Source organism: Rhamphochromis sp. 'chilingali', assembly GCF_963969265.1.
Source record: "Rhamphochromis sp. 'chilingali' genome assembly, chromosome: 2".
Taxonomy (NCBI): Eukaryota; Metazoa; Chordata; class Actinopteri; order Cichliformes; family Cichlidae; genus Rhamphochromis; species Rhamphochromis sp. 'chilingali'.
This window is the reverse complement of record NC_137930.1, coordinates 35,601,975-35,626,060: the sequence shown is the minus strand read 5'-3', so window position 1 is coordinate 35,626,060 and position 24,086 is coordinate 35,601,975. Positions and strand designations below refer to the sequence as shown.

Genomic DNA, 24,086 nt, shown 5'->3' with positions numbered 1-24,086 from the left:
ATTTTAAGCTTTAACAAAAATCTGGAGCTGGACATATGCCGAATAGGTTCAGTTTAAAGATCACCCATCTCAATGACATCATACAGAGTCAAGAACAGAAAAAAAGTATCTGAAACTGACTGTTTAAAGCAACCTGAAGCATGAGTGAGCTTTTGGCTCACGGAGATTAGTTATGTGCTTACCTGATTAAACCTTTGACCATGTGTAATATCAACATTTGTAGTTGTGATAGTTGATGTTTGTATATAACTTTAGGAAAAGCATAATTCCTTTTTAAGTGTACAAAATATTTAAAAACTGTAAAACATTGCATGCTTTGTTTGTGTGATTCGTGAGTGAGAAGCGTCTGCACATCTCCTAATCCCCTCTGTCTCTGTCAGATTAATGGGACTGTGACAGAAAACCTGTCTCTCAGCGATGCCGGGAAGCTGATTGAGAAGTCCCGCGGGAAGCTACAGCTGGTGGTGCAGCGAGACAGGAAGAAGATCCTGGTCCGAATCCCGCCAATGGTCGACAGCGACTCGGAGCTCGACGGTGAGAGAAACTCGAAACTGAAAAGCAGCAGGTCCTATGCCGTGTAAAGGCACACCTGGCGAGTGGCCATCATCATCTCCATGATCATCATCATCTTCATCATTTTATATATATATATCTAGAAATATAAACCTCATTGCATTATGAACTTCTAATGAATCAATTGTGGAAACCTTAATGCCATTAATGTTTCTGTACCTGTCAATCAAATTTGTTCTTAATTCTTAAAATAAAGGCTTTACTTACATCAACTTTTAGTTTTATTTAAATATTATTTCACATACACATATTCCACAAAGCACTACGAGCTAACCATATTCAGCACATCATCACCATCCCCTCCACCCTCTTATTGCTCACCCCTTTATACCTGTTTTTATTGTCACATGACCAGATGGCATGCTGTTATTGGTCGGGAAGGATAGAGATAAGTGGTGTGAGTGGATTGTTCACTGACCAAATGTTTGCCGGGAGGAGGGGGGGATAGCACGAAGACTTGTGACCCAGTTTGACTGGTTTGGGGTGTGTGTGTGCGCGTGTGCATGTGTGAAAGTGCTCATTCGCCTCTAGCGGCGTGATCTAATCCCCTATCATAATTCTGCTACTGGATATGACAGAATTTCATTATGTTAAGGTTCGCACCGCTGCAGCCTTCTGGTTTCTACCATCCAGCACCCTTCTTTGTAATTCTGTTTGAGGACAATAGGGACCGACTGACTGAAAAAATTAGGATTTTGAGGTCTGACAGGTACAAATCACCTTAAGTGCACATGTGTAATTTTACTTTGTAATGGTATTACTGTGCTTATTCCTCCCTGCCCTGGAGTATAACATAGAAGTGCAGTCTAGCTTCCACACCCTGAATGCTAACATTGAAACATCCTGTTGAGTTTTAGTGCTCCTCATCATCATTGTAACCCCAGAAACTGGTATTTGCATATCTAATTGGTGTGGCTACTCATCTGGGAACAGTGCTCTGACCTTCATTTGTCTGAGAGCTGTGTTGCCCCCCCCCCCCGCTTTCATGACCCAGGGGCCATTTGAGCCGAGCAAAGGCCATGTTATGTAATTTACAAAACAAAGAAGCACCAAGGAGAGATGCAGCATTTTACTCTTTCTGATAAAGTTTATAGACTTTACTACCTGAACACAGAGGACCCCACCCCCCACCCCCATAGCTGCTTGACTCTTGTGTGGTTTCACAGGAGTTGTGATATTTTTCATCATCCTTGTGTGTTTCAGATATCTCTGAGATCGAGTCGTACCGCTCCTATTCTCCACAGGATGACAGACGGGCCCACCACTCTGACCTCTCCTCCCATTCCTCCAATGAGAGACTTCGAGACAAGCCCAGGTACACTATCATTAAAGGCCAATTCTGGTATATTTCAAGCTGTAAAAGCTTTTAATGAGCTTTTCCTCTCAGCCTCAGGGCTCAGAGACTACATCTGTACGATGCTCTGAACCAGATGGCATGTAGCTGAGGTGTTTTGGGCATGTCTTATCAGGAGGGAGGAGACCCCAGAGCAGACCCGGGACATGCTGAGACTGTCTCTTTGCTTGCTTGGGAACTCCTTTGCGTCTTCCAGGCTTGGGAGAGGGAGGTCTGGGAATCTGCTTTCCTGTGAAATCAGAAAATGCGATTTCAGTTTTATTTTTATAGGGGGAAAAATAGAAAAAGAATACAACAATCAGATAATACTCTATGAACAAGCACTGGGTGATCACGGGAAGGAAATTTAACAGGAAAAGATTTCCGGCAGCATCGGCTCAGGGAGGGGCAGCCATCACCAGGAATGTGCAATTAGGAACCTAACACAAACTGTACCTATTTATTTGGCCGTTTGATCTTTTCAAGGATATTGGTGTCTATGACACCAATCCTAGTATGAATCCTAGCCCCTCCTTTATTGTTTGACCCTTTTTATTTTTCATGAAGTCGAGCACAGTGTTCATTCGGTTCACCAAGTTGAACTCAGTCACATTCCTATGATATCAGCTGATCTCAGTGCTAGCCCACATAAACTAATGGTTCAACCGATATCTTCCTGAACATCCTGTTTTTCAGTCTTGTAGAGAATCCTGTTTAACTTGCTTTAGCCTGCTACCGTTGCTGCATCTAAAAGCTGCAACCCCCATCCACCCGTGCTCCTTTTCGTGCTTATTCATGTCATATCTGCCATCCATGCCTGCTCTGTTTTGGACTAGTTGGTCTTGCAACTGCTGCTTTCCCCATCTCAGGATTTCCACTACACACGTGCATATGGAAGGACAGGAAAGTCTAAGAACAGAGCTGTACTCCCAAATCTTACTGCAGAAATAAAGTTCTTCTTTTACTTTCGTGGTCCTGACTGAGTTAGAAGATTTTGTGGCTCCACAGGTTATGCCAATTTGCACTACACACCTCTGCTCCAAAGATTTGTGGAAGATAAACTGAACTGGGTTGGGCAACGACTCCAAATCAACTGGAATTTTATATAGGTCATTTCAAATGTTTCTGAGTCTGACAAAAAGCAAACACACAAAGTTTAATCCTTGAAGAGCTGGGTCTGTATTGTTTTGGCAACTGCTTGTGACCTTGTGTCTCATTTTCATTCATAGGAAAGAATTATAATTAACATTTCCTCACAACAAAAGATTTGTCTGCCTGCTCTACAAACAAACAAACAAAAACCACAATCATCTAAAAAATGATTTTAAGTGTTGCTTTGTTTTGTGCTTTTCTTAATTCTAGATAACACAAAAGCATTGAGCTCTGCTTTGGTCAGTCATTTATTACGAATGAATTAAATACACCAGAAACAAATCAGGATAATGTAGGATTATGCTGATTTTATGCTTCATGAAGCTCAGGCAGCCCGTCACATCAAATATCGGAAAAACCACCATGTTATTAAACCAAACCGGAAAAGGAGTCATAATTATATCAACCGAATTAAATGTGTAAAATGCTTCTTTTAAACTTTCCAAAAATTTGGGATATTACTAGAGAGGAACCGCCTAGCAGGCTGGCAAAAATGGGTGCCATGCCGACCCCATTCAGAGGTGCCGACAGAGACGTTGAAGATAAGGCTGCTTTGCACGCAGAGAGGGAGGAGCCACGCTCCGAGACACCACCAGGTAAACATGATTTCGCCCTGAATATACAAGACTGTAAAAAATAAATAAGTCAAATCAGACAGTTGAATTGAATACTGACTGTAAATGATTTTGTTTCTGCAGTACCAGCTGCCAGTGTCGCCCCAAAGGTTCACGCTCCCCCTAAAGTGCCACTAAAGCCAAGTGCAGAAGACCTGGAAATATACGGGTCAGTATTAGTTAGTTGTTTGTTTGTTTGTTTGTTTGTTTGTTTGAATTGAGTTGCTCAAACTCAAATTTACTCAAAAACAAGAAGCCAGCTTGGTTGTCTCCGTCATAAATAGACTCTTCCTTTGTCAACTGTTGTTTCCATGTTTCCATAATGCAGGCCGAACACGGTGATGGTGCGTTTCCAGAAAGGTGACAGTGTGGGTCTGCGGCTGGCGGGAGGAAATGATGTCGGCATCTTTATCGCCGGTGTTCAGGAGGACAGTGCAGCAGAGCAGGAGGGTCTCCGGACAGGAGATCAGATCATGAGGGTACAGCATGTTTTAGTTCCACATTTAAACCCTGCACACACAAGAGTGCTGTGTCTGAAGTTGGAGAAAAAAGACAGAAGCTTCGTCTTTGAGACATATATCAGGCCAGATTTCTCATTTTATTTCCTATTGTGTGCTTCAGGTGAACAACAGAGACTTCAGAGGCATGGTGCGTGAAGATGCTGTTCTCTACCTCCTGGAGATTCCTAAAGGAGAGGAAGTTACCATTCTTGCACAGAGCAAGCCTGAAGGTACTGGACTGGATAAAGAACAGTTGCGCAAACAGTACTAATGCCAAAACCGTCCTGTGTTAAAGTATATCACATAGACACACACAGAATATGATAAAAAGTCTTAGTAGTCTTGTATGAAGAGCCAGTGGCTTGCTTGCTTTTCTATTTCCTGTAATTTATTTATTTTTATGATAATGGATGAATGAGGAAAAACAAGAGGCCCAAATTTGAGCCATGTGGGATGCCAAATAATGGTGGGGGGGTATTTTTAGCTTCTGTTTTCTTCTATTTTTGCCAGTGTATAAAGATGTCTTAGCATCTGGCAGAGGCGACTCCTTCTTCATTAGAACCCACTTTGAATATGAGAAGGAGGCCCCGCAGAGCCTTCCTTTCTCCAGGGGGGAGATCTTCAAAGTGACGGACACACTCTATGATGGCAAACTCGGCAACTGGCTGGCAATCCGTAGTGACAAAAACAACCAGCTGTTAGAAAAGGGAATCATCCCCAACAAGAGCAGGTATGCAATGATGATCATCTTTGTGCAGACAGCCTTTCTGCCCCCTGCTGGCTATCAGAACGTGATGGCTATGTTTTTTGTTGTTGTTTTTTTATTTTAAATATAAATATTTCAAGTTTTTAATTTTTTTTTTGTATTAAGGATTTGGCTGGATATTTGATCATTTTACATGTTCTTTCGCTGGTAAGAAATCTGCATATCATCGTGTGAGCAGTCTAACTAGACAAAGTCATATATTTTCTTGTTTTCGATATCAGAGCAGAGCAAATGGCTAACGTCCAGAATGCTGCACGGGCTGCATCGGGCAATGACAGAGGAGACTTCTGGAGGATGAGGGGCCAAAGAGCTGCAAAGAAGAAAGATTTGCGCAAGAGTCGAGACGACCAGGGCAACGTTCCGGTTACACGCTTCCCCGCCTACGAGAGAGTGGTATTACGTGAAGGTATCCAGGAAACACTTTCACCCTGCAATTTTACCTGAGGCATTTTGCAGAGGTCCTCGCTGTGCCAAGACTTCTGAATTAATTCTTTTTGTTTCATTTAGCTGGTTTCAGGAGACCGGTGGTGATATTTGGGCCCATTTCTGACGTGGTTAACGAAAAACTGGCTACTGAACTTCCTGATCAGTTTGTCATTGCTAGTAAGTATCACGACCGCCTGTAAATAAACATTAGCACTAACAGAAAAAGATTTCTGTAGGCTTTCTTTACTCTGTTCTTGTTTGTGAGTGGTTTTTATCTCCTCTTTCAGAAACTGAGCCCAAGGATGCAGGAAGTGAGAAGTCCTCGGGGGTGGTGAGATTGAACTCTATCCGGCAAATCATTGAACAGGTATGGTATAATCATTAGAAGATAATGACGCTGTATGAACACTAGTGCAGTGGCTGTTATGGGAGTGCGCAACACCCATTTTATATTGTTACAATTTATTATTTCCCCTATTTTTTATTTTTATGTCCCCTAAACACCATTAAACCAGAGTTGAATAATAGTGGCTCAAAAATATAAAGCTTCAGATATCAAGCCAAAGATCCCCAGCGTAATTTTGGGTGGATCCTTTTGGAGTTGCATCAAAACTCCAAAGGGATTTGTTGCATCAGAAGCATAAAAATCTGCCAACAGTGGATCATCTAAGAAGAAAGAGTTAAAGAATAACTTGTGCAGCCATGTTTGTTGGAACCCATTTGAATTTTAGACTAAGTGATCTTTTTTATAAAAGATTTGACCTCATAGTTTCATCCACCTGTTTGAGGGCTAAGAATTAAAATAGGGTAGGGTTGTTAGTCTGTTCTGGTCAGCTAATCAAAATTTAATTTTAATTGAGATTTTGCTTTCCAGCTATTACCCTTTATTACCTTCCATAAAACAAGTCATCATAGAGCGCTTCTTTACATGCTTTAGTGCCGTTTTGTGCAGAATTTCAACTTCCTCTACATCAAAACAACCTTTATATCCCAAAGTCCATAGTAACCAAATAAACTGCTAAAAGAGACAATGTCATAGTTGAAATTCACCTGCAGAGTTTGAAGTGGCTCAGATGAACAGCTGTCGAGAGTGACTAACAGAGATTTCTGTGCAATTATTACTCATCATCCGACATATAACCATGTTTTTCTTTTTTATTATTCTCCTGCAGGACCGTCACGCTCTGCTGGACGTGACTCCCAAAGCTGTGGACACCCTGAATTACACTCAGTGGTACCCCATCGTCCTTTTCCTGAACCCTGACAGCAAACAAGGTCTGAAGACCATGAGAAACCGCCTCATACCCGGATCCAACCGCAGCGCACGCAAACTGTATGAGCAGGCCCTTAGGCTGAAAAAGAGCTGTTCACACCTTTTCACGGGTGAGTTTTATGTGATTTATGGCATGGTTGTCCGTAGTTAACTTGTGATTAATCAGATTTTTTTTTTTAATCAACTGTAACTGCCCTTAACAGGATAGTTTTCATGTTTCTAATATTCTTACCAGCATGGGGCGGAAAATATACATACTTTATTCACATTTATGCTTATAATTATTGCAACAATCCAAATAATGACAACTACTACTGAGAAAACCCCCGGAGGTACTGCATGCTCATAAAATACACTGAATGTACGCAACAATTCGCTTCTTTCTCCATTTCTACTCACCATCCACAATGTAACTGAGGAAACCACTTCCAGACAACCCGATCTACAGGTCACAGAGCCCACATGCGTTAATCGCGTGTCAAAAAGCCAATAGAGGCGTTAAAAGGAATTTGCGTTGACGTGGTATTGTCATGTTAACTTTGACAGTACTAAGTATTATGAAATCTTTTTCTTCCTATATTTTTTTCTTTTAAGAATTTTTTGTTTTGTTTTTTGTCTGTTAGACACCATCGACTTGAACTCGGCCAATGACGCATGGTATGGCAGTGTGAAAGATTTAATTCGGGAGCAGCAAGACAAAGCTGTGTGGGTGTGCGAGGGCAAGGTGAGTGTCAGTGAACTTCTGCAGACCACTTGTTTTTGTGTGAATTTGACTGTTTCTTACACCCCTTCGCTTTGCTGTTACTTTCTCTCCTCAGGTGGATGGTTCAGAGGAGGACCTAGATCTCCAAGACGACCGCATGTCCTACCTGTCGGCAATGAGTGACTACCTCAGCATGGACAGCCGGATGACCAGCGACTACGATGACACAGCGGACGAGGGCGGGGGGTACACTGACAATGAGCTGGACGAGACACTGGATGAACCCCAGCCCGTGTCGGCCATCAGTCGATCATCAGAACCTGTACTACCCGACGAGGTGGGCGTGTCTGCCGATAGACACTCTTCTTTTCCCCAACGTTGTTAATCCATCATCATCACTGTTAAAATATCTACTCCAACCCCTGTGACCCTTCTCTGTGTGCCGTGTGTTTGTGTAGCGGCCTCACCCTGAACCCCGTGTACGTATGAGAAGAGAGGTGAACAGAGAGCCAAGCCCTCCCCCTTCTTTCGTCCCTGAACCCCCAAAGGTGAGAACCTCTCCCTGTTTTCCTCCCGTCAGACATCACTGTCGCTACACTTTCTTGTGGTCTCTCAAGCTGCATCTCAATTTAAAGTCTTTAGACCTTTCAGTTCTTGGCAAGACTCGAAGTACCATCAGATCTGATTCAAACCAAGCTGGAAATGTCTGAGGGTAGAACTGTCTTCTTTGGACTTCATTTAGTGCCGGTGTCCATTTTCAGAACTTTTTCTTGATAAATAACAAAAACTCTAATCTAGATGAATAAAGTTGCCCTTCTATACATCAGTTAAGAGTGCATCCAATAAAGGAGGATCTATTTAAATTGCTTCATTTGGTACTTCCTCTGCAAGCCGCTTTGGAACCCACCTGCACCTTGTACTCCTCCTCTAATTGATGTTTCTTTCCACATATGCACATATGTACCTGCAAATATAAGGGACTGAAGATGAGGGGGAAAAACACCTTTTGTTGCCTAAACCAGCTGTGACTGAAATAAACTTTCTCACACTAAGCTGATAAAAATGTTCAAAACTCCTGCCTGCCTTATATTTGGAAGTGGCTCTTCCTTAAAAAACAACAAACCACATCCTGTAGTTGAGCAAATGATCACAAATGGTTCTTTTTTTTGTTTGTTTGTTTGTTTCAGGTTCGTGCTCAGACTCGAACTGACTCCACACGGAGCTACGAGTCACACTCCAGCAGCACCATCAGCAGCGACGCAGTGGGCGGAAACAAGCCGCCTCCCCCTCCCGTGAAGCCTGTGAAGCCCACTATCGCCCGCCAACCAGTGAACCAGTCGTCAGAAGATCAGAGTCCGGGGAAAGACGACGAAGTGGAGGACCCCGCCAACAAATCCTTCCTGGGCAAGGTTAGACTCATTTATTGATTTAAATGAATTAATTATTTTTTATTTTATTCTTATACCAACAAGGCAGCTATCTGGGGCAAAAAGTCAGACTTTTTTATGTTTCTTTCTTCCCTTGCTTTAGAAGATTTCACTCTGGTATTATATCAAACTTATTCCCTTCTCCTCCTTTTGTTTTTTTTTTTTTGTTTTTTTACTTTCTCTGCATCTAATGTGAAATAGAAAATGGGTGACCAGGTAACTACAAATTTACCAACACGTGTTTCCAACCCTCCCTTCAAATCCACAACAGCTCGTCATGCATCACAAATGTTCCCATTAATAAATCTCATTATGTATTTGCGTATTTACAGACACTCTTGTCTGTAAATGTTTCATCTGACAATCACTTCCTTGTGAGTTACACCATGTGAGTGGACGTGTGGCATCTATGCTGTTTTGTTTTTGTTTTTTTAAATCAAAAATTGAAGTTTCACTTTTATTTTCTTCCAGATTAAAGCGTTTGAGAAGATGGACCATCTGGCAAGAGCTCAGAGGCTCCTGGAGTTACAGGAGGCAGAAAACGCTCGAGTCAGTAGTGCTGTCTTTCTTCATGGTACAGCTGTAAACTTCAGAGCAGGAACAGACACAGCAGGGAGCTTTCAGTTGACTTTTGGCAGTTGAATCCTGTCAGATTTATAGAAAGCTGCATTTAAAGTTCCTCTTACTTCCCCGTCTGTCCTAAAACAATCCTGACATTCCCATATCCAAGTCCAGTGTCTAAAAGCATTTTCTGATGTTCAGTCAGATCCATGAAATGTACATAAAGATGCCTGTGTCCAACATAAATTGGTTTGTGGACTCATTTTGAAGCCTTGAGCATTTTGTCTGTCACCATCTTGCTGTTTTGAAACTTTTTTTCTTTCTTTTTTTAATCCACTTAAGTCTTACCTGTGAATCATCACGTGTCTACACTTGGCAATCTTTGCAAAGAACAAGTTTTTAATTGTACCAATAGGCACTTTGTTCCTGTTTCTTGGGCTGAATTTACAAAAAATCCCAAAGATAAGAGTTTGATAGGAATCAAATAATTTTGCACCAACAAGATGATTCCTAAAAACCTGCCATTGGTCAGGATGAACCAAAAAATAAATGAGAAAACAGCATCTGTCATGTAAAGACATTTTGTTAAGAAATAGGAAAAGAATCCAGCAAAGACCTGAAACAGGACCTAAGAGATGCATCTGATCTTTCAGTTGATCAGCCTACTGTTCACTGAAGTTTCATCAATAATATTCTCAGTGGAAACAGTCACTTCCAAGCTCATCAGTATTGTACAAGCTCTGTATTTCCTTTGATGTTTGCATGTTTCAACATAATTTTTTTGTAAATTGTAATAGTCAGAATCTACCTTGCCTTGATTTACAAGGCAAGGTAGATTCTGACTATGTATTAATGTATAGATGTATTAATATTATTACAGTACCCCTCACAGTAGTTGAACTTTGGACTGCAGCGTCTGTCCTCCTACTATTTACTCTAAAAAAGCAGCACTCCAGATGGGAGGAAGAGACACCTGGTTTAATGTTCACCGGGGTTTAAGAGTGTTGTTTTAAGGTAGAACTAAAAATCCTTCAACTAAAGAAAGATACACTTGCAGCCTGTCTGGGTATAGTAGGATATTTTATTTCTGTTCTTTACTTTTTTGTATTAGATCTGACATATCTGGGTCTGTCCCTCTCTTTATGCAGTTGGAAATCGCCCAGAAGCATCCAGATCTCTACGCTGTCCCAGTGAAGCTGCCAAAACCCAACCTCAGCCGTCCTCAGCCAATAGGGTGAGAGCAGAGCCTCATCTCTGACATCATAAAAAATGTTCTATTTTTATAAAGATGCAAGTTTATGACCCGTGGTGTGTGTGTTTGTGTGTGTCCAGTTCAAGCTCCATCCCCGAGCCACAGACTCCCTCCAGGCCGCCGTACTCTGAGTCGAGAGGACATGAGGACGACGAGGACGACTACCGCCGCCAGCTGGCCGACCAGACCAAGAGAGGATATTACAACCCCCAGAAATACAAAGACACTGAGCTGTAAGGCTGGGAAAGCAGGAAGTGACATCATCACCGATCAAAACTCTTCGAACTTCTTGTCGTGTCGTCAGTTTCAGACACTTTTCGCGTCCCTTGTTGTGCAGAAAGCGTGGTGCCCCACGCACACAAACGCACACAGATATCTCTGGTCTACCTTTGCCACTCGCCGTTACAGAAACTGTGCACAGCTGATGTTTCAATGTAAATATTCTGTTGGTGTCTGTGATCTATATTTTATTTTCCCGCCTTTATTCCGGGACTCAGTTTGTGCCTACCGTGTGTCACCATCACACAGTAAAACGCCCAATGTTTGGAAGGATAAGAAGCATAAAAGAAATGTAAACACGTCACTTGAAGCCATTTCAAACAGCTGGAGACGTCACATTTTTATACTCCCTTTTTGAACAGAAGAAAAATTCATGAACTTAAAACACAGCAATGCAAATTAACTATAATGGCGCAATTGTGTCCTAAATTTAAGGTTCATGCTCTGCTGCTTAGGTCCTCTGCAGGTGGGACACAAAAGTATGAATATAGTATGAATACATGAATTGAAACTTGATGAACAGTCGAGGCCAAAAGTTTGGCAGTGGCACATTTTTTTTCATTTAGATTATATATGTGATGCGCTTTGAATACTTTTACTGGTAAATTTATGCAAAGAGTGAGTATTTGCAGATCTGCCCATTCTTCATAACATCTGCTGTTTTCTGTGGTTTGCTGGGTATCAGCTTCTGGGCCAAATCCTGATGGATGGTGATCTGTTTCTGTTGACCTTTGAGTCTTGATGGGTTGACATCACTTTTGCCTTGTGACATGGTGAAAATGCACCATGTTATTTTCACCATGACATGGTACATACAGCAGCAATCGTCACCAAATTGCTGCTGTATGAGCTGTTTGTTGTTTGTTTGTTTTTTGTTTTTTTTAGTATGGTCAATCCTTACAAAGTGAGTTGACAAACAGGCAGAAGTCAGGATTTGGACCAGGAGTCAATGCCCAGCAACTTCAAACTTCAATAAATTCTGGAGCGGCAAAGTGTGACAAGCACAAAATTTCTGCTACTACCTAAACGTTTGACCATGACTGTAGAAAGATTGTTGTATCACAATATGAAAGTCCCCGGTTTGAGCTTGCTGGCTGGGGCCTTCAGGTGGGTGTAGACTCTCTTGGAAAGCTCTGGTTCCAGGGGTTGACTGTGTTGTCTGGCGCCACCAGTCCAGGGTATACCTGCCTGTCCTCGAGTGATGGATGGAATAGTCTCAAGAAATCATAATAAAAGTTTTTCAGGTTTTCATAATTAAACAATCATGTGAAGCAACAGAAATAGCTGTTGATCCCACTGAGTTGCCGAATACCATCAGTGCTGCGCGTGGAGCAGGTGCAAACCTTTTGGACACAATAAAAATGTAACAAATGTAAAATTAAAACCAGCTAAAAACACTGTAAAAATACAACTAATGCCTGTTATTGATACACCGTGCAGTTTTTTTACATTGTGATGGTGAATACACGAGGCTGAAACTGAAGCGAGCAAACGCCCAAATCACTGTTACAGTTCTGTGGACTGCACCTCAGCTTTTTCACCAATTTTGTGCGTTTTTGTGAGGCGCCACATGCTTCGGGCACGCTCCTCTGGTGTTAATTGTCCTCTAATCGCACCTCCCCTGCTGAACTACACATTCCAAAGTGGACGCCTGCGTCTGCAGCACGCCGCTGTGTGAGCTGTGCAGTCTGGGAAGCAGCTTATTCCCAAGTGCCTTGCAGCTCTGATTTCAGCTCGGGAGATAAAGGCTTCTACCTAAAAAGCACTTGTTTTGTTTTAACTGCTGTTGTAAACTGAACCAAGCAGAGGTTGGAAAGTATTTTCAGTACAGTTACTGCACACAGTCGAAACACACGAGTAGATTTAAACTGGAAACATCTTTCCTTTGTTCTTTGCTTTTGCTTTAGAAGAGCATTGCAGTCACTGAAGAGATGCGAAGTCAGAAATAGGAGATTCAGATGGATTGCATGAATGCAGCATCTGTATCTCATCATTGCATAATAATTACCAAAAGATTGCGGCCCCCCCCCTTCTTTTTTTTTTTTTTTTTTTTTTTTTTTTTTTTTTTTAAATTTAGGACTTTGGCGAATGCAGGGCTCTTGGATAAGATGGGGAAGCTGTGCAGCTGCCTGTTTAGCATTTCTGTGTTAGACCAGCGTGTAAATGACGTCACAGATTTCATTAAAAAGTGTATCACGAGCGAGGCGTTCAGACAACTTGTGATTGAGCTATGTTTCTTTATTAGCTGCTGGCAATCAGAGACAATCACATTTTTATTTTATTTTTTTATTGCTGATGCTTTTTTTTTTTTGTTGAAAATTTTGAATATATATTCATACACTTGATTCAGTTCAGTGTTTGTGCACTACTGTTTGGGGAATGTGGTGACAATCATGTTGGTTTATCAGTCTCTCTTAAATGTTATTTTATGATTTGCTTGTTTTGTTTTGTCTCCTGAGTGTTACACAACAGTCTCTTGGGAAAATCTAATAAATGTTTTTTTTGTTTTGTTTTTTTACACAAAGTCATGTTCAGAGTGTCATGTTCCACCTTTGCTTTTGGGTTGCTTTTGTTTTAGAAATGCTGCTGTGTTGGGCTCATTGTCTTCAGATGTCAGATGGCCTCACATTTGACTCTGATACTTTAGTACAGAGAGGACTTCAAGGTCAGCTCGGGGACTGCAAGTTGCCCAGGCCTGTGGCTGAAAAACGAGCCAAAATCATCCCCCCTCCACCACCATGCTTGACAGTTTGTATGAGGCTATGTTTGGTAATCTGGCTGTGTGCATTATGGATCACTTTGCAAGCCTTCTGGACCAATGATAAGATCAGTTTGTTCAGATGAAGCTTTGCAAACCTGAGGTGTGCTGTCATGTTCTTTTAGAGAGAAGACTACTCTTCCTACTGGCAACCCATCTAAACAAGCCATACTTATTCAGCCTTTTTCTAACTGAACTGTCATGAACACTAAAATTTAATGTGCTAAACGAGGCCCATGGAGTCTCAGAGGAAGCTCTTGGCAGTGCAGTGAGCGCTCACTGACCTTGGGGTGAATCCACTGGCAAGATTGTGACATTGTGTTAAAACACAGCTAATATAGAGGTGGTCACACTTGCTTTTTGTCAGCAGCATGTGACTACTACCTGCCCTCTTTATTCCTATGGAAGCAAGTAAGTGTGTACTTCAGTCAAGTGAAAAAACTGTTCTAAATTTATACTTGAGAAAAGGTCGACTCCACCACTGGTCCAGTTTTAACTACTTTTCAAACAAAAATAAACCAAACGTCACAGACTGCTGCCTTTTCCTTTAGTTTATTCTGCAGAATTATACATGCAACCTTTACAACTTCAGCTTTAAACTCTTTTTGTGTCACCCTGACATTTTATAGGTCCAACATGATTAGAGTACATTCAGAGATTATACAGCTATTCAAACCAAAGCTAATATTGGCTCTGTTCTCCACCTAAATATACACAAGAAAATCCCAAATTTCTCTTTGGTCAAACATAAAACGTCACATTAACACTCGGCCTAGTGAGATAATCTGCCTTCTGTCACACTGGAGATGTACATGTTTACATGACAGTCAACTGTACAGATTAAGGCAAGTCAAGTGATATCAAACAGGGAAGGGAGAGGAGGGATAAAAGGGATTTAAAACGGAGACAGGCGGGAGTGATGTGTCAAGCGAGACGTGTGTGTTCAGATGTAGACCGGTTGTTCCTGTGCTGTCAGCAGACGGTACATGGCTGCAGGCATCGTCTTCATGTGGATCTGGAGCAGAAAGGAAAAAGTGCAATGAGCAAACTAAACTCTCCTTAAATGAACCTTTTCCATGCAAGAATAACTTTTTGTAGAAAATTACAATAGCTTCTTTTTTAAAGATGTCACATCATTTGTTTGTGTTAAACTGTGACACAGTTTAGGCCAGTATCAACCAGGGATGTACTTTGTTTCAGTGAATGCAAACGTTTACCTTCTTCAGGGCCCAGAGTTGATTAATCAGTGTGAATTTTCTCCACTGGAAGGCAATAAATGGTAAATGGCCTGTATTTGTATAGCGCTTTTACTTGGTCCCTAAGGACCCCAAAGCGGTTTACACTACACTCAGTCATCCACACATTGGTGATGACAAGCTACATTGTAGCTACAGCTGCCCTGGGGCGCACTGACAGAGGCGAGAGTGCCGGACACTGGCGCTACCGGGCCCTCTGACCACCACCAGGAGGTAACGGGTGAAGTGTCTTGTCCAAGGACACAACGACCGAGACTGTTGGAGCCGGGGCTCGAACCGGCAACCTTCTGATTACAAGATGAACTGCCAACTCTTGAGCCATGATCGCTCATTTGAAAAATATTTTATTACAGAAGGCTACCCTGTTGAATAACTACCCAATTGTGGTGTAGGGGTTTAAGTGTACTTCTGGTCTTGGCGTCTGAGAGGGTCTCCTATGGTAAACTGGTCCCTGGGGAGGGGCTAGACTAAGGAAGTCCTAATGAAACTTAAGTCTTGGCACTGCATAACCACTCGTGGAAGTGGAATCTGGGACCACCTCCTCTAGGCCTGGCCCCCAAACACTTAAAGCTCATGAATACACCACTTATGTCTTATACATGAGTGATGGGAAGGCAGAGCCTTGGTTGTGCACCTACTGCACTGGACTGTTGTGCTGAACCGAGAGCTGAGCTGTCCATCCAAGTTTTGACCCTCAGTTATAGCCACCTGTGAAGATCTGGGTAATGACTGAAAGAGTAAGGTTGAGAATTCATGGGGCTGAAATAAGTCTCACCCGTAGGATGGGCTCAGTGTTAGGGACAGGGTGAGGAAATCTGGAATGATCTCATATTCATAGTGAGGAGGCAAAACGTAGTTATTGTGCTAGATAAATCGGTTTATGCCGATAGGACCAGGTGGAATGGACTGATTGATTTTTCATGGCGTGACCCACCCATATAATATAATGGAAGGATTATTTTCAACTGTAAGTCATGCAAAGCTGCCGTAGTAAAGGCAAGACTTTAAATATGGAGCTGAAAATGACAATAAAGCGTCTCCTTTAAAGTGAAATGGTGCTGTGCTGCACAAAGAACCCTGGGATTACAGCTTTAAAGCCGTAAAAAGGCTTTTAATGTGAAATATTGATGCAGGAGGAAAGGCATTCACTGAAGCAAGTCTTTCAGCTGCAGCTGTTTTCCTGATGGAACTGAGGCTGATTTTGAGACAGTTTCAATAATAAATCAAGAAGGCCTATAAAACGGGAATTTACATGTTAAAGATATTTTAGGATATGTCTCAAACATGTTTTTTGCTGCTGAGGTAAATAAAAGAACATATGTGGCCATTTTGAGTATTTACCTCTCCCATGGCATTGGACAGGATCTGAACAATCTTCTCGTGAGGAGTCGCCACGACGCTCTGGCTGTTGATCTCGATGATGCGGTGACCGACGCGGACGCCACCTCTCTCAGCGATACCGCCTCTCATCAGACTGCAGATCTGCACAGGAAGGAAACAGAGGGATTTGGCTTAGTGGGGACACAGCCGATACCAAATCTAAGAATTTGACAAGAAGGACAATTCATTTAATTTGTTCCCTGCAGCTGCGAGTGAGTTTCAGTAGCTTCAGATACTCACTATGCCATTCTGGACGCTGAAGCCCAGCTGGTATCGGAGATCCGGCCTGCGAATAAGCACCATGGTGACAGGAGGGCACCTGACAATGTTCATCTTGATCCTGGACTGAGACTTGAGACCCTGGGGAAACAGCAAGCAGACATATGAGACAGATCCAGCAAACATTTAAGAACCCCTTCTGCTTGTAAGGGGTTTCAAAAAAGATGAAAGGTGGAAAAGAGAGAGCAGCAGCGTACCTTGATGATGCTCTGGCAGGTGCTGAGAGGTAAACCCACCAAGCTTGTACCATTTATGGTCATGATCTGATCTCCGATGTTGAGTCGGCCAGACTTCTCCGCTGGGCCGGCGTGCATCATGCTAGCGATGATCACTGTGGGGAGGATTGACCCCCAGCCAGACTCCACGATCACCACGCCGAGGATCTCGCCTTTTTGCTTCTCGATGTAAACCTGAACGTGAATATGACCTTAGTTTCTTTAAAGATACCAAATAATGTTCATTTACAGCTTCAAAGTTGCATTTTGGGGATTCTAGTAGAACAAATCTTGTCGGATATCTGCTATAACTCTGTGAGGAGGGGCTCAGGCTTCCGAGAGCTCTCAGCCACATAAGGTAGCGGATCTTTGTTAGTCTGACATCGTGCCAAACAAACAGCCAGATGACTTGGATAATGAATGACTACAGTGTTTTTAGGCAATTTAGCAGCTGTGGCATCAAACTCAGATATAGAACGTATATATGCATAGCTGTATGTGTTAATGAAGCCTCAAGATGGACGTCTTAGTGCTTTAAATCCAAATGTGAGGTGTGTCTGAAAAGTGAAGGAGCACACCAATTTCTCAATCACACAGTAAAACATACCGTGCTTTATCCTAATTTTTACCCTAGTGTGTGCCATAAATTACAAAATTAACATCCCGTTGTGTTCAGTAAGACCTGAATGTGCAACTGAGACCACAAAATTCTCAAGAAAGTGCTTAAAGAAAGACTTAAGACTTATCCCATAGACCTCCCTATAACTGGCCGCCCCCTGCTGGCCACTAGATATGAATGCAGGTTTATGGCACTTCAGCACTGGCTTCAGTCTGTGAGCTCAGCTAACATCCACCTGAACACTGGATTGGATAATCTCAAACAGGATGTAACATTTAATCTGCTGCTTCTGCAAGCCACTTTGCAGCCCACCTTCAATTCATGTCATCCATTTCGTACTCCTCATGCTGTTTCTGACTTAACTAATGATGCAATACAATACAAGTTTATTTGTATAGCACATTTAAAACCAAGGGTATACCAAAGTGCTTCACAACAACACCATAAACAGATACGTCTGTTTTCACTGATGCTGGGAAATTTGCAGTTGCTCTCAACCGTTATCCTTTCCACATATGTGCATGGAGGGCGGATACAGTCAAATAAAACTTCCTGCAGGTTTTGATTAAAAGCGTCCCCTCTGTCTTTATTGTGGACTTCATATCAAACTAAGATGTGAATCGCACCAAAGAAAAAGAACTTTACAGAGACACTTTGGACACATATCAACAGTCACCTTCACCAATCCAAATCTACCACAGTCCTCCCAGTTCGGGCTTCTCGCCGCCAACCACACAACTCTGAAAAATGTGAGATGACAGCAGGCAGCGAGAGCAGGGAGGAGGCTCCGAGGTCAGAACAGGTCGAGCATCACAAATTCACCTTTATACTGAGGTTAGGAGTTTGCTCTTTTTATTAAAATGTCATCTCTCAGTACAACTGTCATGCAGCTGTGACTCCTAAACCAGATGCTCATGTAACAGCACTGCGAGGCAAACTAACAACACAATGAGCAGGAAAAACATTAATAGCCTGACCTGAATTAAAGAGATGTGTTGCTATTTTTATCTGAAAGATTCATCCATATGCAGAGTGGAATATTTTTATCTTGCGAATGCAGACGTGTCCCTGTCGATGATGATTAAAACCTCCCGACTGTGCCGCCACCTGCTGGCTGACTTACGTCTCTGCAGTTCTCCGACTTGGAGAAGTGGATGAGGTCGTCATTGTACATGTCCTGAGTGTTGAGCAGGTCACTGTACTCCCTCTGGCTCAGGTCCTCGGGGTCGATGCCGTTGGCCCTGAGGAACTCCTGGTAGGCAACGCTGAAGGACTGACCGATGGACTGAGCAATGAGCTGAGCCTGAGAGAAAGAGATCAATCACAGATAATAAGAAACAAGCTACACTACAGCTGTACCTTTAAAGACATTCCCCACCCTAAAAATAACATTTTATTCTAAAACCAAATCCTAAAAGAACGTATAGAATTTTTAAGCTCTCCCACTTTTTAGTTTTTAATTTTGTCCATAATTAATATTGGATCGGTCCTTTATGAATTACAAATATTTTCTTTCTTCTCAGGTTAAGGCTGACATCAGTTGTGCTTTTAGAAACAATGGAAGCAGATTTAAACTGCAAACTATAAATAACTCTCCCCTTTAGAGCTATTTTAGTGTTATTTATCCAATCAGATTTCTGTTTCTGTTTCTTTCTATTTCTGAGTATAGCTGTGGCTCAGGAGGTAAAGTGGGCTTTCTACCAATCGGAAGATCAGTGCTTTGGTGTTGAACCCTGGGTTTCCCTTAAATGCTCCTTCAGCTCATAAAAGGCAAGCCAGATTTGATGGGCCACTGAGAGTTTATGAAATTCTGAAGAAATAATCAGTATGGAAGTTCTTCAAGGTGTCCAAGCCTGAAGGATTTATGAGTTAGCAGTAGGTTACCTAGCTAGTAGATGTCTAAGGGTTATAATACCATATTTTGGCTAAAGTTGATTTCTTAAAAAAGAAAGTGAAAAACTCTGAAGGTAAATTGAAGAGCAACACTTGGAGGGTTAGTTGACATATAGTGATCTGCTACATGATGGTTAGCTGCAGAGCTATGGTTAGGCTAACTTAACACAAAAGCACCAGAAACACATAAGATGAGAATTAAATTGTTCTCAATAAAAGTTCATATTGGAGCTCCTAATGGAGAGACAAATACCATTGTACAGCAAGAAGACAATGCAGAAACAGACCAAATTTAAGGCAAAATGCGATGACCCATTGATATACTAAATTACAATTACATTTCAAAGACTTTTACAGCTATTTAACACTCTTTACAGCTGTTTTAGGGGAAATTTAATCTAACATGTTTTCAGACTTAAGAGGCAGATATCCTGCAGTAGATTACTTAGATAACTTTTATGGCCTGCCCTACATCAAAAGTGAAAAAGACCCTACACCCTAAAAATAAAAAGGTGATCAAGTTGAATAAAATCAGATTTTGAGGACCACTGTTTTAATCATTGACAAAAACCACTAGTAACTCACATCCTCAGACTCGAAGACGTGGCAGATCATTCTGTACAGTCTTCTGTCATCTTGGGTTATGGTGGTTTGCTCTGCTGTGCTGTCCAGGTTTTCCTGTGCGCTGCGGGACCGGACCATCTTCCCTCGGGCCATCAGGACCACCATGTTACCAATGTCAGCTATGTAGGAGATTGTCCTCAGGGGCAGGTCCATTAAACACTCCTGGTAATGACAAATACATGAGTCACTTGTAAATACAGGCCCTGCATAATAAAAATAAAATGAATAATAAATCAAATCTAGTTTAACCAAATAAATAAAAAACAAAGGACCTAAAATTGAACCTTGCGGTACACCACAGATAACGTGAGCTTTAAATGATGAATATGATGTGGTAGCTGCTAATATACTAAAGGTTTTAATAGAAGTATGGAAAGTGTTGCAAGGGAAATTTGTAATTTTGTGGTGTTGATATAAAACAAAATAATATATGTTATGTTTATACCTGAGTGTCAGCATTGAGGACCTTGATCCTTTGTGTGGACATGAATAGATCAACCTCAGCAGTGGATGGAGCCTCGTCGTCGGGGCTCTGCATAGCCGAGAAAAGAAGTGAACAGAGGAGGCAACAGGTTGATAGAGAGCAGCAAAGAGAGTAGAGCGGGCGTCACGATTGTCCAGAACCTCCAAATCTAACAGCTGCTCATGAGATTGACAAAAGCAAACAGTCACGTCTGGTCTAATCTGCACTCAACAAATGAATAAGACAGAGACACTTGAAGCGTGCATGGCCATTCTCCTCTGTCGTCATCCTTGGCCACAAATTCTGCATAATGCATTGCAATCACAGATAAGCAGAATGAAAAACAAACTCACCTTCTTCCTGTTCTTCGCCTGTTTCTGAGCTGCCTGCAGTGATCAGAAAGAACAGCGATTCAGAAATACAAATCAAGGCAGCGGTGATTTGAGGAAAAGGTGGACAAACACAAAAACTAACCGGATCATGCACTGTAGACTGCCTCTATTCCAAATGCCAAATCAAGGGACACAAGAACCTTAAAGGGGTATGTTGCGTGTGCTTGTGTGCGTGAGAGAGAGGGCAGTGGTGTTACTGTCTATCACATTTGACAACAGTGGGATGCCAGAGGCGTTTGCAGCAAACATTATCAAAAGTGTTCTCTGCATCAGTGTGACACAAACGACCCTGAAGAAAGACGAGCGACCTCATGTGTTTGCAGCAGATGCCTCATCACAACTCGAGGTTTCCAAATGCTGTCTGATCCCCTTTAGAGATCAAGGATTTAGTCTGTGAAATCAGAAGGCTCATTGTGTTTATGTGGACTCAGACTACAGTTGATTTAGCTTAAACAAAAATAAATGTGGCTCTAATATGTTATCCAGTTTGTGTAACCTTTATTTCCGTCCAATTCAATTATATAGCATCAATTTACACCAACAGTTGCCTCAGTGGGAAGGAAAAACTGTTTTAATAGGAAGAAACCTCCAGCAGAACCAGACTCAGGGAGGGGTGCCCTGCTGCCGTGAGCAGCTGGGGGTGAGTTCAGTACAAAAGACACACTGTGGGAGAGAGAGTCAGAGTTCATTGATTGCTAATGATTAAATACAATATAGAAGAAAGTAACCAAAGGAAGGTTCAGGGTCACCTGATCCAGCCCTAACAATATCCTTTATCAAAAAGGAATGTTTTTTAGGGCCGAGTACAATAACCTCAGCTTTGTCTGAATTTAGAAGTTAGAGGTCATCCAGGTGTTTATGTTTTTAAGAGATGGTTATAGTTTAACTAACTGATTTGTGTCATTTGGTTTCATGACTAATAATGCTGGGTGCAGTGAAAATGTATGCATGTTTTTCTCTTAATATTACCAAAGGGACGCATGTATAATGTAAAAATGTACTGGGCCCAGCACATAACCCTGTGGAACTCCATTATTAACTGTTGTATATGAAGAAGACTTCCCACTTACCTAAACAAATTGAAACCAATCAGACAGATATGAGTCAAACAATTGCAGTGCACTTCCTTTAATACCAATGTGTGTTCTACTCTCTGTAGTAAAATATTGTCATTAACAACGTTAAATGCTGCACTGAGTTCTAACAGGACGAGCATAGAGATGACTCCACAGTGAGAAATCATAAAATCATTTACAACCTCCAGTTGCTGCTGTTGCAGTGCTATGGTGAACTCTGAAGAACTTCACTCAACACTCAAACAGACCATTCATCTATTTAACTCTGAAAAAGATGTGAAAGTAAACATATCCACCCTAACATCAGCCATTACTTTGTGGACTCCACATTTTGCCACTGTGTTGATTATTTGTAGCCATAGGAAACCATATTTGTACAGGAGAGTGCCATGAAAAGCTGCATCTATAAACTAAAATTTCACAGTAGAAAAATGTTTGTGAATCTGAAAACTGCAGCTCATGTGTCAATTCTTGTGCCATTTCTGATCATTTTAATGGAATATCATGACTGATATCATGGCTTGTTTGTGCTCCAGAATTGGTGCACGAGCCACCGTGCTGCCAATCACAGTTACAGTCACAACAGTTGGTATGGGATATTTTCCACAAATCCCTCTGCCCACATTAAATTAGGAGACACTAAGCATGCATGTGGACGACAGCCTCACACAGAAACAACAGCAGTTTATTTCTAGAGATTACAAGTGATTGCACTGTTCAAATGTTAGAAACAAATGGATGAGAGGTTAGGTAACTGGCACTAGCGCTGTGGTTACAGCAAAAAAAAAAAAAGATGACTGAAAATAAAATCTAGAGTCTTATGTTTCATGTGAATTAACTACATTTTAAAAAGTGTTTTTACCATTCACCACATAAAGCATCCTTGTTCAGCTTTGGTCACTAGAAGCCGAGTAGAAGCTTAACTTCACTTTCAAGGAGTATAGACAAGAACATAAAGTCTGAAGATGTTACAGCTCCAGCAACACGTGCAGCATGAAGAAGAGCTTCATTACAAAACCAGGAGTCATCCTCACCCTGATGAAATGCTGATTAAGTAATAAAGTTAAACTTCACACTACAAGCGCTGCTGCAGCTTTAACCTCTTTTTGTCTGCTGCAAACCAGCCCTCCATTAAATACGACACACACCAATATACCAATATTTAAGAATTAAAAACTCTATTTACTGATAACTATTATTCTACTATAACACACGCAATCTCGGTTTGTTTGTCTACCAGCACCTTGTACAAAACCCAACTCTGCAAATGGGTACTTCTTAGGCTTCTTGAAGGTTCCTATCAGTATCAGATATTATGACACCATTGTGTTGCCTAGTAACCACCTACCAACAGGCTAAAATTGTAATGTTTGTAATGGCACCTTAAAAAAAGCATCGTCTCATTTTGATATCATAACAAGAGGCTCTAATTTTGATCCACAGATGTTTAATGATGCACGGTACATGATGGCGCCATCACGCTGCCTGGCAACTACCAAGCAACAGGCTGAATCTACTCATTTTTAGCATTTATGCAGCCATAACAACATATGAAAGCATATGAAAGCATTTTCATGATCATTTTCATTTCATCATGAACAGCAACAGCAGCACAAAGATGCTAAACTGCTGTGGTGTGGGCATGTACTAGTAAAGTTATCCTTCAGCTATTTCATTTTTGGTAAACAGTCCCCATGTGGATTATATGCTTAACTTTTACTATAATTAAAATAAATAAATAAACAAATAAACAAATAAATACAATTAATAATAACAACAACAACAGGAACATACAATTTGAAAGGCTCCCTTTGAAAGAAGGTGTTTTTAAAAAAAAATCAAAAAATGTTCTTGTTTTTGATAACTAATAAATATAACAATACCTAATTTAATAGACTCCTTTTTGTATAGTTAAAAACTTCAACCATATAGTTGACAAGATATTTAGTTTCTACGCCACATGGGTGATGTCAGCGAGGTTATTTCCATTTTTTAGTACACACTCTATGGATTTGATATTTTATTTTTCAAGACTTCTTTAATCAGACATTATATTATAGATTATTATGTACAGCACAAAAAAAACCTGTTATCAGCTACAGACACTGAACCTATTAAGTTGATCTAGTATCAGTTTTCATATCTGATCTGTTCATTTTCTTCAGTAACTGGAGCAGCTTAAATGCATAAAGCCACCGTAGAATCAACGCTTACTGTATTCACTTTGCATGAAATGCAATTTTATAGAAAATGTGTGTGGAAGAGCCACACA

At 41.3% G+C, this 24,086-nt stretch overlaps 2 protein-coding genes across 5 annotated transcripts in view; one reads left to right on the top strand and one right to left on the bottom strand.

Annotated features, from left to right (window-relative positions):
- Nucleotides 1-12,883, top strand: part of tjp2a (tight junction protein 2a (zona occludens 2)) — a 48,535-nt gene extending 35,652 nt beyond the window's left edge. For all 4 annotated transcript variants that reach the window (XM_080876167.1, XM_080876165.1, XM_080876168.1 and 1 more), the window contains 18 exons: nt 381-534; nt 1,777-1,888; nt 3,524-3,654; nt 3,757-3,841; nt 4,001-4,151; nt 4,294-4,402; nt 4,683-4,902; nt 5,160-5,344; nt 5,446-5,541; nt 5,652-5,731; nt 6,537-6,747; nt 7,261-7,361; nt 7,456-7,677; nt 7,799-7,888; nt 8,528-8,749; nt 9,239-9,316; nt 10,477-10,562; nt 10,661-12,883. In XM_080876167.1, the coding sequence (XP_080732293.1) occupies nt 381-534; nt 1,777-1,888; nt 3,524-3,654; nt 3,757-3,841; nt 4,001-4,151; nt 4,294-4,402; nt 4,683-4,902; nt 5,160-5,344; nt 5,446-5,541; nt 5,652-5,731; nt 6,537-6,747; nt 7,261-7,361; nt 7,456-7,677; nt 7,799-7,888; nt 8,528-8,749; nt 9,239-9,316; nt 10,477-10,562; nt 10,661-10,817 (2,490 nt within the window). In that variant the 3' untranslated portion in view covers nt 10,818-12,883. The remainder of the gene's footprint in view (nt 1-380; nt 535-1,776; nt 1,889-3,523; nt 3,655-3,756; nt 3,842-4,000; nt 4,152-4,293; nt 4,403-4,682; nt 4,903-5,159; nt 5,345-5,445; nt 5,542-5,651; nt 5,732-6,536; nt 6,748-7,260; nt 7,362-7,455; nt 7,678-7,798; nt 7,889-8,527; nt 8,750-9,238; nt 9,317-10,476; nt 10,563-10,660) is intronic.
- A 2-nt stretch (nt 12,884-12,885) lies between these two features.
- Nucleotides 12,886-24,086, bottom strand: part of LOC308392876 (uncharacterized protein) — a 39,015-nt gene continuing 27,814 nt past the window's right edge. The window contains exons 8-15 of the mRNA XM_080876169.1: nt 20,700-20,732; nt 20,329-20,415; nt 19,845-20,045; nt 18,490-18,669; nt 16,730-16,942; nt 16,494-16,613; nt 16,215-16,355; nt 12,886-14,632 (exon numbers count right to left, since the gene is read on the bottom strand). Coding sequence (XP_080732295.1) covers nt 14,561-14,632; nt 16,215-16,355; nt 16,494-16,613; nt 16,730-16,942; nt 18,490-18,669; nt 19,845-20,045; nt 20,329-20,415; nt 20,700-20,732 — 1,047 coding nt within the window. The 3' untranslated portion in view covers nt 12,886-14,560. The remainder of the gene's footprint in view (nt 14,633-16,214; nt 16,356-16,493; nt 16,614-16,729; nt 16,943-18,489; nt 18,670-19,844; nt 20,046-20,328; nt 20,416-20,699; nt 20,733-24,086) is intronic.